Source organism: Silurus meridionalis, chromosome 22 (genome assembly GCF_014805685.1).
Source record: "Silurus meridionalis isolate SWU-2019-XX chromosome 22, ASM1480568v1, whole genome shotgun sequence".
NCBI lineage: Eukaryota > Metazoa > Chordata > Actinopteri > Siluriformes > Siluridae > Silurus > Silurus meridionalis.
In genome coordinates, this window is record NC_060905.1 from 11,968,143 (window position 1) to 11,984,463 (window position 16,321).

Consider the following 16,321-nt stretch of genomic DNA (forward strand, 5'->3'; position numbering starts at 1 on the left):
GGGGAAGAGTGACAAAAAACTATAGTCTGCACAGCTCTGGGAAAAACACGAACAATCATTCATAATCACAGTGTTTCTCCAATCTGTAGAAAAGATTGATGAACATGCTTAGCTTCTACTTAACTGTGATTTACAGTTTAAGATGAATCAGCAAGATTACAATAAGTTGTCCTCCTAAACCTCATACGTTAAGTGCTTAAGTTGTGCCAGATTTAAGACTAATTTGCTCGCACTTCCAGACTACAAGTCTTGGACTGTGGTCCTGGGTGGAAAATGACATTTGCCGAACAGATGTTTGTGTTTTCTGTAAAAGCCTCAGTTTATGCATGAGTGCTGTTAACAGAGGCGTTTGAGTGACATAAAACATGAAATGCTAATTAAATAAGAAAAAAAGAATGTAAAAAAGAAAGAAAGAATGCGTAAAAGAAAGTTATACATAAAAATAAACAAAATAAACAGTTCAATAATAAATTATAAATTAAATGAAACGTCACATGTTTTTAACACATTCACAAATAGTCAAAATTTGAATATATATATATATATATATATATATATATATATATATATATATATATATATATATATATATATATATATATATGGCTTGATTAGAAGCTTATCACAATTACCAAATGTATGTAAAAACTCATAGATTGTGTTCAAGAAATACACAGTGTGATTATATGGCTAATATTACAGTCCCTTAATGGGCTGACAGATAAATCTTATTACATTTTGCTTTATCAATTTATCATTTCTAGCTTTTGTTTAAGATATTTTTTTCCCTCTTTTTTTGTTCAAGAGGTCATATGCGTGACTTGGTTTTTTAATGCTCCAGGTGTGAAGTCACATTTTGCTCTATTTCCTTCAGTTCTTGGCCCAGATCTACTGTAGTTAAAGTCACTGTTGTGCCAATAAATAAGACTCTAAATGGACAAAACAGCTGTCACTCATGGTCCCCTGCCAGTTTATTGGAGGGCTTGTGGTTTCCTGCATTTCGTCATTCGATATCATCCGGCCATAATCTTACGATTCGGAACAATTTCCTGAGCCCTAGACGATTCCTCAATCTTGGATACCGCAGCATTAAACCGCACTGGATTTTGGATGTAGGATTTGTTTGAGTTGCTATAATAATCTTTCCAAGAGCATAATGAATTCGAACTCTTGTTTAAACACATCCAGGGGAATGTAGCTCCAGTTCGCCAGTTCTGAATTTTAAGTCACTGAAAAATGTGACATGGTTTAACTATTTTATTATTACACCAAAATGACCATTTGTTTTTGTCTGGAAGCAGGACAATTGACTTTTGCTTAATAACAGTCATGGAATGTGATTTAGCCAAAGGTACTGTGATGACACCTGATCTCTAGGTTATGCTCAATTATTTGAACAAACATGTACATTTCTCAAAGACAGTGATATTTAATTTCTCCCAGATGCACCGTGATTTGGATCTGATCCAGACTGTCATTGGAAACAGAAATTCAATGCAATATAGCAGTTTAAATGTAATCATAATATGTGGGCATTTCATTATCTGTACCAGGTTGGTGAAAGATTTGTTCTTGTACAGAGTCACTGGATTCAGAAGCTCACAACCACTGTGACACTAGCTATCACAGTGCAGCAAGGATCATCCATCAACACCTGCATTTCCACTGAAAATGATCCTAAATCATTGCACTGAGAGGCCACGCAGACACACAAATTCAATGTGGAAAAGTCTTCAGTTGGCTGTGTTGTTCTTGGCATGGCACAGTGAAATGACAACATTTCCCTTCCTGCTAAAGGAAAGCTGTTCCCCGTGGGGTCAAGGTATATGGTTCATCCAAGATCAAAAGTAACATGCACCAGAGCTAGTCCAAAACAACAGCACTTTTATCATTCTCTTGCATCACATCGACTGACTGAATTTGGCCAAGTTGGACCTTGCAAATGCCCAGGGAGATTCAATACAACAGGACAATCACTCAAAAGTAATAGGGGAAAGAAATAGGATCATTCAGCAGCATAGTGGGGAAAAAACCTTTAGGATAATCACATTTGAAATATTTGTCAGTCACGATTAAATACAGTGAGCTGGGTTGTAATACTCTAACCATATATTATTAATAATTTTACTACAAGAGTTAAATTGTCTTGTCTGATTGTTCAGAGGATTTTATTCATTTTCTATCACGGCAGATCTGCCAATTTTGTCAGCTGTGGTTCAAATGAAAGGTTTAAATAAATAAGCTTGTGGTAGTATAATTATAATTTCTACAGTTGCACCACATGCACAAGGATTTGCTTGCCACTCTACATAATATTAGCCTAATAATAATTAGAGTTGTAAAAGTTTCCAGTGTCGGTGTTTTGTAACAGTCGTCATGTTTTATACTCTGATTCCCCAGCTTTTAAAGGAACAACTGTTTATAGATCCAATAATAGAAAAAAGAGCTATTATTATAATATTTTATATTATATTATATTATATTATATTATATTATATTATATTATATTATATATGTTTTCCACAGGTTTTCAACTATAAAGGGATGAAAACTATAATGTGTTGTTACTTTATAATAATAATCAAAGTCACTCACAATTCACTTTGGTATAAGAAAAAAGTGAGATTATGAGAAAATCTAATTTAGAGGGGTAAAATGAACTCAGCTTTGTATCAGACTTGATCTCACTATGACAGTGTTTATTGTTTTTATAGTACAGCACAGACTGTCAAGTTTTATAACTTCTTTCATTTCTATTTTAGGCTTCATTTTAAATGTACAGTCAAACAGACAGTGAGCATGACTTCCAATTACCTCTTTACCACACAGTCACAGTGAAAAACATATAATTTTCCTTATGATCTAGTTTGTGGACTGCGGTCAACGTCTCATACCTAAATCATTTGTCTTGATTTGTGTTTATTCATGTAAATTTCTTATTGATTTGTTTGTCCTTAGCAAAGTCACCATATTACTCATGTTGTTGTTTAGACATGACCATGATCACGCTACAGCTAAACATATTTGCAAGGCATTTCTTATGACCATGAATTGTTTTCTCAAGAGCATTGCTCTGTGTCTCACTTTGATCACAGTATATCTTATATAAACATCTGAATTGTACAGCTAATCAAAACCATCTTGCACAGGGGAAAGCGCATGGCTGGCTTTGACCACAGCTGAAAACAAATCCACTTAGCCTGGGCTTTGCCAAAGTGTCATGGGGAACAGTAAAGCCACAAATCAAGTCGCTCTAAATTTTGGAAGGATAGACTCACCAGCTGCTCTCATAAGTGAAGACTCTTCAAAACTCTAATTTACAAAATGCTACTCCAAAAAAAAAAAAAACTAATTTGGATATACTCTGAAATGTTAAAGCATAATATTGGTTTTTCAACATGGTTTTCCATCAAATTTACATCACTTTAACTTATTTAGATGCGATAATATTTATAACGAAACCTCTCTATTTATCTGCACTTGTCAATTTGCACAATTGCTACTATTTGCACTTCTGGTAGATGCTAAACTGCATTTTGTTGCTGTGTACCTATACTATGCAATAAAATAAAAGTTTCTAAAGTATCTATCTATCTATCTATCTATCTATCTATCTATCTATCTATCTATCTATCTATCTATCTATCTATCTATCTATCTATCTAAAAATAAAAAAGAAAGATTTTAACAATGCTGCAATTAATTTATTCATGTTAATGGCACAGCAAAAATGTAATTCTTGTTTATTCAAAAGGTAAACATATTAAATTGAAAAAAGAAATAGACGGAAGGAAGTAGATCAGAAACGGTATAAAATGAACTGTTCATATATTTTGCATAATTACTTATAAACAGCCTTCATGCTAACAGGAATTAAGCAATGCAAATTTCAAACTGTTAAAGTGTTAATTTTTTTTTTATACACTGAATATTCAGTCAAATTATAATATTTAACATAATATTCAAAGTAAATTGTAGCATTGGTGCATGTTTAACCCAGTTAGAAGTGCAGCATATTAGTAACTGCTTTTGTATAGGATATAAATGGCCAATTAAAAGTAAGCATGATGCATGATGATGATGATGTTGATAATGACAACAATTATTATTATTAATAATAATAATCATAATCATAATAATCATAATCATAATAATCATAATAATAATAATCATAATAATAATAATAAAACACTGCCTCCTCAATGATGCACATGTTCATTTACATCAAATTTAAAACTAAGTCAATACAGTAGCAATCAGTTAAGGCAATACATAAAACAGTGCAATTTTTTCCCCCAAGGCACTTATGTGGAATGTTTACAACAATCTTTCATTTATTAACAAAATTCAAATGTCAAGCTACAGCTCACGAGTAAAAAAAAAAAATGCAGTCATTTATCCTCATCCATAATTCCAGTCCTTCATTCTTTGTCCATGTACAGTCTTTCCATCTCAAAGATGTTGCAGATTCTTAGCAATTGCTACTAACCTGCCCTAGATTTAAAGGCTCTAGAATCCTAAGATTTTTGATTCCTGAGGAAAACTGTAAGGTTCAGGTGGACGTTCTCAGAAGGTCATAAGTGAACATGCTCAGAGCTCTGGTCACTGTCGTGACTGTCGTCCTCGTTGACCGGGGAGCCTACAGGGTGATGCAGTCCTACCATGCCAGGAAACTCGGAGGGCAACAGAGTTCCTTTCTTCACATTCACCAGTTCTTTCTCACGCGCTGCAGCTCCCTGCTGTCCTCCTTTCACTCGTTTCCACTTCATCCTCCTATTTTGAAACCAAACTTTGACCTATTGACAGATTGAAGACGCAACCAATCAACTCAAGTTTCAGTTAAGCACAGAGTAAACTGTAAAGCATTTTAAAAGCAACACATGTCTGGTATCGTAAAATGGGTAATGACATAGAGTAGCCAAATGTACACAATATTTACGGGATTAATTGAGTCTCCTAGCAACATTAACTTGCCAGAACTGCCTTCAGAGAAACTCAATGCCCCTCGGTGCGTGCCTGAGCAGGAGGTGTGATACTTTTGAGAAGGAGCTGTTGTGGCATAAAAGCCCCACCTCTAAAACCACCATCACTTCTATGTGAGAGGTCTCTTTTAAATGTGGCAATACGAATGTATGTGTTTCAGCTTGATTTACAAGCTTTGTGTAACAGAGCACTAAGAACACAGAGTTCAGTTGTACTCTCACTTGTTCACTTTATTCTGCTCTTAAGTACAGCACACACAACACAGCAAGACTCGGCGACTCTTTCGAGTCATACTCGCAGAAGATATTTTAACATTATGCGTATTACTCTTTATGATGTTTGGATACTGTAAGTGAAGGTACAGCAACCTGACTGGTGCCATGGGGGTTGGCATCGGGTGGCCAGGCTATTTACACCTGGTCAATAATGTGCTGATACATGGCGCCTGGCAGCCTGCTGGCCCGTGGCCCTGACTCATTTGCCTGACTCAACAACTTGCCCTATATCCGTGTCTCTTAGTGATGATTAAGCTGCTGCCTAAAGCAGTCCAAACAGTTCCAGATCCTAAGTTGGTAACTACCCCCAACCTATGTGACTATTTTAGGGGTAAGGAGTTATTTTAGACAGCAGGTATATCAGAGCGAGCTGTGCTGGGAATGATATGATGATTATAAGGTTATCATATTATGTTATAATATAAAGTTTGCCTAAAAGCCAAAATTGAGATTTCTCCTGAGCCATCAGGAGTTTAATAATGACATATATGTGTGTGTGTGTGTGTGTGTGTGTGTGTGTGTGTGTGTGTGTGTGTATATATATATATATATATATATATATATATATATATATATATATATATATATATATATATATATATGATTACAGAACTAAAGAACAAAACTGGATGTGCCTAAAAAAGAAAAAAAATAAACAACCACTCTGCGCTATCATTTTCTTTATGATTCAACAACTGTGATTTAAAGTGTTCTAACCAAATATTTAAATAAATGGTGTGCTTTAAAATGTCATTAAAATGTTGCTCACATAATGTCCACATTTACACAGTTAAGGAACATTACGAGCTTTAGTGATAGAGCTAAAATATTTAATGTTTAATATGTAGAGAACCACTTGACCAGGTCGAGCCATTCCCAGAACTGTAACATTTAGAAACTGTCATGCAACCCAAAACATGTTTGCTAAGCAGATGTAATTTAGATGAACACTGAAATCAAGATCCTTTGGTACTAGTAGTACTGAGAATACTTGCACACAGACTGATTCGTCAATCATTGCTTTCTTCAATATAACGTGACGAGTGAGCACATCAACTAGTGAGATTTGGCTGTTCCAGGAACAACCCACACACAGATTTATTGGACCGGTGAAGGGAATCTTCAAGAGCCAGTGTGTGGAGGAGTGCAGAGGGAAAACAGGGCTGAACAGGAAGACTTGAATCCTGTGTGAGCTTTCTGGCTTCTTGGTCTTTTCATTGGGCCAAGGCGCTCAAGATGGGTTTATCCTACAGGTTCTTCGAATCACGCATGGGTGTGTGACATCCATCCTGACTGTGATGAATAAATACAGTCTGTCAAGCAGAAGTTTGATTTATGCTAGGATACAACTGAAGCCAAAAGTTGAGTTGAAGCATTGTACGTTGGCTAAAAAAAGTTTTGTTCTTATTAAGGGTCTCAGAATTACAGAGTGAGAAATACACTGTGTGTGAGAGAAGTGTTGGAAACATTTGGTTCTGTTTTGGAATACACAAACAGCAGGAGGAATAAGGATACTTACAGAAATCAGCTTACACTCTTAAAAACAGATGTGATAAAAACAACAATTTCAGTGTCACGTTTTCAGCACATCTGTGTGTCTAATCAAATGCTTCGTTGTTGTTTTTTTTACTTATAACACAAACTGAGGCAGTGTTTTCAGGCAGTTTTGTAATTTTTCTTACTCTAAAATATGCATGAAAACACAGGACAGTATTTTAAAGTCTATGTACTTGACACTCATACAACTTCAAATTGTACAGAAAGACCAGATCTGTGCATGTCGATACTGACCCCCCAAACACACACACACACACACACACACACACACACAAACACACACAAACACACACATACACGCCACAAGTAACGCCTGAAATCTGTAGAAACCATTTTGAAATCTATTATCCTCATGCTTCACATAACATTTTATACTGTTTGTAACATTCCAATCAGAATGTGATATTTAAATAGTGCTTTTAAGTATACTTTTAAGTATTGTTCCTTAAAACGAACTGTGGTAATAAAAGAAATGCCATGGCTGTATCTCACACTATGCAAACATAAATATTTTACAGAAAGCTAGCTCAGTATGGAGCATACTTGTCTCTCTGTGAGGTCAAGGTTGACAGCGATTTCATAACGTCTTAGTCGTGTCAGATAGTTGTGGTGGGCAAATTCTGACTCCAGTTCCCGGATCTGCTCCTTGGTGAATGCTGTGCGCTCCTTCCTGGGCTTACTGCTCACGTCTGACTTATAGCTTCCGTCTTGGGAATCTGAAATGAAAAGCAGAACATTTTCCAGCTGTGGGGGGAAAATTTGCCGAAACTGGACCAAAAACGTTTTAGTGAAAATACAAAAGCACAAAAAAAAAAAGACTTGGAATTGTGTGATAAACTACAGGAGCCCAGAAGACATAAAAATAAAATGAGAACAAAACAATTAGGGGTTCCAGTCACCTTTTATTACGCCGATATTGGTCATGTGTTTGCAGAAGGCCATCGAGGCCAGGCGCAGAGTAAACCTGGACTAAATCAACGCAGCTCTCCTCTTCTCTCTCAGTTCTATACGATTCATGTTACTTTTCGCTGTTACTTTTTGTATATCTGGTATTGTTTTTAGAAATATTTTAACTGATTTAATATTTTTTGAGCAAAAGGAAGTTTCCAAAAAAAAAGTAAAAGTTTGCTATTTATAATAAAGTCTTAGTAATGTGGAATGATAATTTATTGTATATAAACCATTAAAGTGTGCTGTGATTAAAAGTAACAAACAAACTATTGCTTTATTCTCAATATATTTAATAAGGTCTGATTTTACATATTGTAACATGATTGCACGATCGGGTGATTTTGTTATGTGAAACAGTAAGTTGTGCGTGTGCTCTCCAGTGGAGTGAGTGCAAGTTTAATGGCCGAGCCTGGTGCTGCATTGGTTCTTTCTCTCATCAGTCTCAGCGGTATAACTTGCTGTGGCATTTCCCTTCAGTTCTTTAATAGCCCAATGGTGAAACTGGGCTTTAAATGCTTGCGCCAGTCACACCTGTGCTTTTGATCCCCCAACATGTGCACTGCATTTCCAACCACAAAATATGTTCAGTGTTCATGCTAAAAACTGTCATTTACCATTCTATTGACTGCTACACCTACAGAAAACATACGTTTAATTGAAATATAATTTGGTATTGAAAGTGTGCGTAAGAAATTTGACTGTAAATATATTCACAGTCAAGATATTCCTGTTAATAATACTTATACTACAGCTACAGATTTATTATTTTTATTTCAATAGATAGATAGATAGATAGATAGATAGATAGATAGATAGATAGATAGATAGATAGATAGATAGATAGATAGATAGATAGATAGATGCCATTTCAGAAAAAGTGGCCTTGAACATTACGATCCAGCGCTTTGTCGCCTTTGAATGTAGTATTCCAAATGCCCCTCTGAAGTTCAACCATAACTAACCTCTAAAGTGTTTTCATAAAAGGTTTGAATGACACCATTGAAGAGATTAAACTGCTGCCTTTACTTTCAAGGAGGAGGAATAATTTTTTAAACTGTCCTGACCACATGAAAGCAATCTGATGAAAATTATAACTCGCTTTATTTCGTGTTATTGAGTTGATCACTGAGACGTTCTCAACAATCTGGTGCCACCATTTATTTAATACATATCTCCTAATAACTTTCAGAGTACCATACAGCAGAATAGAAAACATAAGACTGAAAAATGTAAATATTTTATCATGCATGCACATTTGATGTGAATGACCAATAATGAATGTATGCAGTCAATAGCAGTACACTTACCATATTAATATTTAAATATTGAAACCTACCACCTGTTTTACTTTAAATTCTTATTAAATAATTTAAATAAATATGTTAGGAATGACTAGAATGACCGAACATTTTGTTTATATTCATATTTATATATATAACGTTATCTATTGTGCTTAGTATATTTAATGCGTGAGTTGATTCCGTTTAATGTACAAGCGGCCTAAAGCATGTTATGGAGCATTGCTTTTGTTTGTTGTTTACATTTGTTTAATTTTATTTATTTTTATTGCTAGTTTAATCAAACTGGAACACACTAGCAAAGCTGAAACTGTTGTGACACACATGGCAGAACAGATCATTAAATTCAATTGATTTTAAATTAGTGAAATTAATTGAAAATATTAATGTATTTCTGATCTGTTCTTCATAAACAACCTTCAGTGTATTCAATTTTAATATTTTAAAAAGAAAGAAAGAAAAAAAAGAATGCGAGCAAGAAAGACAGACAAAAAAATTCCTTTTCTGAACTGAGGTGACCTATGCAGAATTCATCTTAAAAAGCATCTATGTGTAGTACAAACTAAACCTCACCAAATAATTGTCATGACAGTTGAGAAAAATCATTCATTAATGCTGAAAGGCTGATATTTTCCTGGTAACTGAACATAAATACAATTTTATATAATGATAAATTCATTCCATATTATGAGGTAGAGTAAAGAATATTCTTTCACTGTCAGAGTATGGAGTGTTTCACTATGGTGCATGTTTGACATAATTAATAAAAAAAAAATTAAAGGCAAAAAAAAAGGGTATTTTTAGGTGAGATTGCATGTTCTGAATTCCTGTAAAACCGCATAGACTTTATTTGGATTTATAATAATTTTTATACTAATTTGCATTATTCCCTGATATATATGACTTTTAAAAAGTTGGGCTCTTATGGGTCATTTGGTAATATCTTTTTAAAGTAATGAATTATTTTTTTCTGTTAATTTATTATCAGTTTTAAATGTTCATATAAATAATTTTATATGAATTAAATAAAACTTTTTTTTACATTTTTGGTATATTAACAAAGTTACAATATTACTAAATATCCCTTGCTTACCTGAATTGTCACTTTTTCCTTTACTGTTCCTCCTCTCTGGTTCGATGGGTGACATGGTTTGCCGGCCGTAGTCTGCAGACCCGCACACTGATGGGTCAGAGTTTCCTAGGGCTGTGTTTGCTGTGCATATATTTTGACCCACTATTCCTCCAGACGTGCAAAGCTCTGCTGCAGGAGTGTCAGAGTGAGGAAGGCACGTGGCATGACAGGTGTTGCCAGGTGAGGGCATCTGCTGAAGATGCCAGGCAGCCTGGTGCTGTTGATGATGGGGCAGTTGCTGAGAAGGATGATTGCGTGCATGAAGCCCTGCAAAACCTCCATCCTCTCCTTGGTAACTGCATGGCGGCGAGGGCCCTGGCAAATCAGGGTAGGAGACATGATCAGAGCGGCCGTGCAATGTCAGCGAGGACTGGGTGAAGGCCGGGTGGAGCGTCTGGGCTGGAGCGTGTGGGTTCCGCAGGCAGCCGAACAGAGAATGATCCATCTTGCTTTAATCACCACAAATCCACAATGAAGTACTCCAGACCAAAAAAACAAAATCATAAAAATAAACCCTTAAAGGCTGAGTGTCACGCTAGAGAGAAAAGATGCAGAAAAGTGGTAGTAGGACTCACAAAAAACCCCTAAAATCACTTCTCTCCCTGCCGGCCCCTCGCACACTGATGGCTCTCACAATGTAGGACTTCAACGGCAAAAGGAAGAGGGAGCAGGCGGCGATGAAAGACAGGGCCTCCGGTAATCCTGAGCATGCGGCCCCTGTTGCCAGGCCAAGCGAGGGTAAACACACACAGCCTGCTGGAGACTGCTCGGGTGACACACAACAGAGAGGGAGGGAGAGAGAGAGAGAAAAAGAGAGAGCAGAAGATAGAGCAGGGAGTGCAGGGGCACTTCCAGAGAAATGGAGAAGGAAAAAGGAATAGACTGAGAAACAGAGATGGGGGAGGCTCAGAGGAGGAGGTGGTAGGGTTGGATGTTATATATAGGGCGTAACTTGAGAGTGAGGCCGGGTCACTGGTTGCTTGCTACTGACCACATGCTTATGGTCTTCCTCTAGAAAGTGAGAGACAATAAATTTGAACCTGGCCAAACAGATCTGACCTCAAGGGAAGCGCATGCGATTTATTTTGGACCTCAGCTGCCCAACCATGGCTGGCGCATTTTCTAAGAGTTGTGTCGGGAGAAAAAGGGGCTCAGACGCGAAATACTGAAACTCAGCTTGCTTTGTACATGCAATTTTATGGATTTGTCAAAAATAAAAGGAAGTTTGTTTATTAAAACGAATTTCTTATATAATTGGACTATTTTTCTAAACTGTTGCATTTCATAAGTATGGACTAGTTAAATATATTAGGATGGGTTTTAGAAAACAAATGTTGTTATTTCCCTCTGAGTGCACTGCAAACGCAAACATCCAAGACCTTCTTTATCTGTCATAAACAGTTTGAGGATTTAAGAGTGCTAAAAATTTTATAAAGATCTTTAGATTCAATACCACAGCAAAAGTCTATACTTAAACAAAAACAACAATAAAAAATTTATTTTCTATATTTTATTTAATGTAATAATAACTATAATAATATAAATATATAAATGCTATTAATCTGTTTCCACACAAAAGTTTTTTTCCAAAAGTCTAAATAGATACTTTGATAATGGAAATATTGCTTACAAAAAAACAGTGGTTCTACATGATCCTGATAAAATTATTTTCTGATAAAATGATCAGGAAAAACTAAGTTGTTATTATACATTTGATTTTGCTTATTGTTTATACTGTATAGCTGATGCTTAAACTTTAATTGTAATGAAAAATGTAAAAACTAAATACATTATAAATTTTTAATTTGGTTCATCACAGCAGCGAAGTAAAGATTTGCATTTGTGTGCGAATCTGTGTATGTATATGTATATGTATGTGTGTGTGTGTGTGTGTGTGTGTGTGTGTGTGTGTGTGTGTGTGTGTGTGTGTGTGTGTGTGTGTGTGTGTGTGTACTGTACTATCCATTCCTTTCTATGTATGCTGTGACCACCCGATTGGTAACCCAGAACCAGGATAGGAAATTAGATTCATTTTGAAGGTAAATGACTTTAGCAGAGCTGATGTGGGTATTATTGCCATCGTGTGTCTTTCAATTTGCAGAGGCCACTGCGTACGGAGGTCTTGTATTTATATCTAAAATAAAATGCAGTGTTTGCTTTAAAAATTAAGCCAATTAGTTGTTATGTAAAGTAATCTGCACGTGGAGCCCCTGGGTGTGAATTAACGCTCATATGGTTTTGCTTTACTCTTAGTCACAGTGCCATAGCAATGAGGTTATGTGACTCTCCTGCTCCTCTCATTCTTCCTTTAGCCCTTTCTCTCTCTCTCTCTCTCTCTCTCTCTCTCTCTCTCTCTCTCTCTCTCTCTCACTCACTCACTCACTCACTCTCATTCGTAGAACAAGCCCTAAGCCTCTGTAATAACCAACTGCTAATTTGACAGCTCCCAGTAGAGAACGGATATTCTGCAGGTGAGGCCTTTTGACCTTGCTGACCAAATCTGTGCATGTGTGTGTGTGTGTGTGTGTGTGTGTGTGTGTGTGTGTGTGTGTGTGTCTCATGCGTATACAAATAAGGCTCTGTTTTACTGTAGTTCTAGAGGCGTTTTTCCTGTGACAGGCATTACATATTAGATTTTGTTGTATTTGTGCTTTTTCCATAGGTGATGCTCACTCAAACTATCTCTGGCAATAAAATGAGCAAGGAATAACAGTTAAACGCATTACCCTGCAAATTCTGACTGAACGCATTTTTTTTTTTACCTATTTTCTTATTTTATTTTCAATTTCTTCGTAGAAGATGAATGAAAAATGTAAAATATTAATTACAGATGTTTTCCATTTACATTGCGTTATCAACGTATTAATGATCTTTAGCATTTATATGTATTACTTCCAAATCTTTCTCTCCAAACACATTTTTTGATGACTTTTGAAAGTATAAATTAATGAATATAAACCCATACAAAAAAGACATGAGTGCCATATGATTCATATTTTAAATTAGACTCATATGTAAATTTTTATAAATATTACCCCCTTTATCACAGTGTTTACGTTCCAAAACCGCCCGTGATAAACAAACAATGCTGCAAAAAATGCTATTTTATGTATACAGTAACATTTTACTTCATTTTATACTTATACTTATATTTTTATTAATACATTTCATTATTTCAACATAAAACTTCATAAAAACAAATCCCTATAAGTTTTTTGGTCTATCGTGCTGTGCTAGAGAGACTGGAAAAATCAGCCAAACTAATTAGTTATGTGGCAAATGCGATTCCGCTGTAAAGCGGGGGATTACTGTACATTTTATTTCATATTCAGTGATCAAGCTTTGTGCAGGTTTGTTCATAGTATAAGACTCAGTGACTCAATACAATCTCTCTTGCAATGTCTTTTTACATAAATTATTTAATAATTATTTGCCGCTGATAAATTTAAAATTGTTTGTAACTGTATAACAATCTAAATTTTTTGTTTTATTTTGTTTATTTACAAAAACAGATCTTATTTGGGCTTTTATTTCTGAGAAGAATCGAAGCAGTTAATATTGTATTCATATTAGGAAGAGTTTAAAATCTCTTGAAATCAAAATGCAAGGAGTTTCTTATTTCTGCTTTTGAACATGTTCACCATTTTTAACACAAATAATAAACATCTGCATTATTTATTTGGATGTAGATATGCATTTATATGTGTCTAAATTTGACTTATTTGTAAAGTAAAATACCTCCCTATAATAAAACTAATATCTGAAATGTATTAATTATTGAATTCAGCACTTACATTACGTGGATTATAAAATTACCCATGCATTTAATAAAGGGATCATTTTTGTGGAAATACAAAATTCCAAGACATTAAGATTTTGTCCAATTCTATCATTAAATCATATCAGGCCAGATCTTCTATTCTTCAAGTTATAGTTTTTTTGTGTGTTGGTTTGATTAGTTGTTCCTTTTCACATGTTGTATAGTATACTACTAAACTTCAGAGGTCCTTTATCTATTTTTTTGTTACTATTATGAATAAAACTGAATAATTGTTTAATCTGATTGGTCAGGAGCCGTTGGTTGATTTCATATCACAGGAGTTATTTCTGTAGTAACAGCTCATTGACAGAATGGTGGACGTGCCACATAAACTACAATTAATAAATACATTAAGAAATGCATGCTATTTAACATACATTGATATGCTGACAAAGCTTTCTTTAATGAGATTTTTTTATGTGTATAAAAAAAGTAAATTTCTTTTTTTGTAAGATGACAAAGTAAGAGACTGGTAAGGGAATCATACTTTAAAGCTATTAAACCAGAATTGTAATAGTAGCTCACTTATTACTTTACTCAATTAAAAGTCTGAATGTTCAGAATGTCATTCAGTGAAAAAATTATACATTTCATATGATGGTATTGATGATTTTATTTTTTTGGAAAAATAACATAAAGCAGCGCACCACCAAATATTTTTTTTTTTCTGGTTCCCAACTATATTATTCCTTACATGAGTACAGTTTGTTAACAATGAATGCATCCTACTGTCAAAAATCAAGATCTACCTGTTTGCTTAATCTCTTCTAAAACTGACATGTATTTGATGTTTCATTTGTTAATTAATTGTAACCCATTTGAAGCTATACTGTGTTTTGTCAGGTAGCTGCTAAATGCACACAGAGTGAAGCAGTCTGTTGTAATGCTCAAACTGAGACTGTAATATCCCACGCAATGCCTTCACTTTGTCTCAGACTTTTAAAAGGGAATTTGTCTATGGTTGGCTGAAAGCACTGCCATATGTCAGTAGTTAACACAAATGAAAAAAGTTCATACTTCCAACTTGGGTCTCTACCTTCTATGACATGTTGTTCTAATATTACCGATAGCTCTAAAAAGTGATGCTGGCATTGTGTAATTTAACTGCTTCCTCTTTTTCTTTGTCCTTGGAGTGCTGGCCAAGTTTCTCCGTGGAATTTGACTTTTCTGGTGTCTCTGTACTGTTAATGCATTTTTCTTTCCTTCTGCAGTCTTTTTTGCCACATTTCTGAAGCTAATGATTTTCAAACATATGATTTAACCCGAGAAATATGACTCACAATCTCAGTGCACTGTGGATTTGCTGCCACGAATCAGTAACTGGTTTCTGAGCATATGTATGCATTAGTGCAGCCGTGACTATTAATATTTTCATAAGATAAAAAAACATTATGCCTTGAAAACTTGTTTGATATTTATTGTTTGTGAGTAGACAAAATGTGCTGGTTTTGTGTGTTTGTTTGTGTGTTTGTTTGTGTGTGTGTGTGTGTGTGTGTGTGTGTGTGTGTGTGTGTGTGTGTGTGTGTGTGTGTGTGTGTGTGTGTCATGCCCTCTACTGGCACAGGTTGAAAGTAGGCTTACTTTTAAGTAAACAAACTAATCCTGTGGCTGTCCTCTGACTTTTTGAGATTTCTTTTCTCACAGCTAATTCAGACTTTTGGTCACATTCAAATCCTTTCTGGATGAGATCAAAGCATGCTTAAATAGCTGGACATATAGAGTTGAACCTCAACTTGGCATTAACCGAACATCTTCAGGCACATTAATAACTGAAACAGGTTTTTCTAAGCCACAGAAAAGCCAGAAATACTGATTAGGCATCTCCAATGACAGACTACCAGTGGAGCATCACAGTAAAAAAGACAGATGCTGCTCTCATACAGTCATCCGTATTTACTCGTTGAGGTTTTTCACATCAAGCCTTTTTAAACAGTATCCCACTGAGGGCTAAATACTCCAGTCAGCCAGCTAATGACTTTTTGTGTTTGCTGCTAAATGTTCAGCTTTTGTGCTCTTTAATCAGGGCATGATTCTAAAGATTTGCCCTCTTAACACTAAACCTATTTGAACATTGTGTATAAACATCATGTGTGATCTGTGCCATCCTGGCATGCTCATTCTGAGGCTTGTAAATATATGTGTTGTATCCAAAAAGCCACAGCTAAATTGCCTTGAGTTCTGCATTTTCTTAACAAATGGGCCGTATCACCCCACCATGCTGTGTTTACATGGAATAGTGCTGACCTCTTGTCAGCGCTGATTAATCCAGAGGGGGGAAAAAAATAACAAAATTGAGCAAGCCATA

At 35.3% G+C, this 16,321-nt stretch overlaps 1 protein-coding gene across 1 annotated transcript; it reads right to left on the bottom strand.

The window, feature by feature from the left end:
• Positions 1-3,732: 3,732 nt before the first annotated feature.
• Positions 3,733-11,019, bottom strand: meox2b (mesenchyme homeobox 2b). Its single transcript, XM_046835162.1, has 3 exons — positions 10,158-11,019; positions 7,359-7,531; positions 3,733-4,796 (listed from the first exon to the last, which is right to left on the bottom strand). Exons 1-3 carry the CDS (start codon positions 10,639-10,641, stop codon positions 4,575-4,577), a joined length of 879 nt encoding a protein of 292 aa, XP_046691118.1. The 5' UTR covers positions 10,642-11,019; the 3' UTR covers positions 3,733-4,574.
• Positions 11,020-16,321: the final 5,302 nt, after the last annotated feature.

Bases quoted from the DNA above. Each gene is read 5' to 3' on its own strand.
- meox2b (XM_046835162.1), bottom strand. From the start codon at position 10,641: ATGGATCATTCTCTGTTCGGCTGCCTGCGGAACCCACACGCTCCAGCC. The intron at 7,532-10,157 runs GTAAGCAAGGGA...TTTTCATTTCAG, and splicing joins AGGAAAAAGTGACAATTCAG to ATTCCCAAGACGGAAGCTAT. The intron at 4,797-7,358 runs GTATGCTCCATA...ATCTGTCAATAG, and splicing joins TTGACCTCACAGAGAGACAA to GTCAAAGTTTGGTTTCAAAA.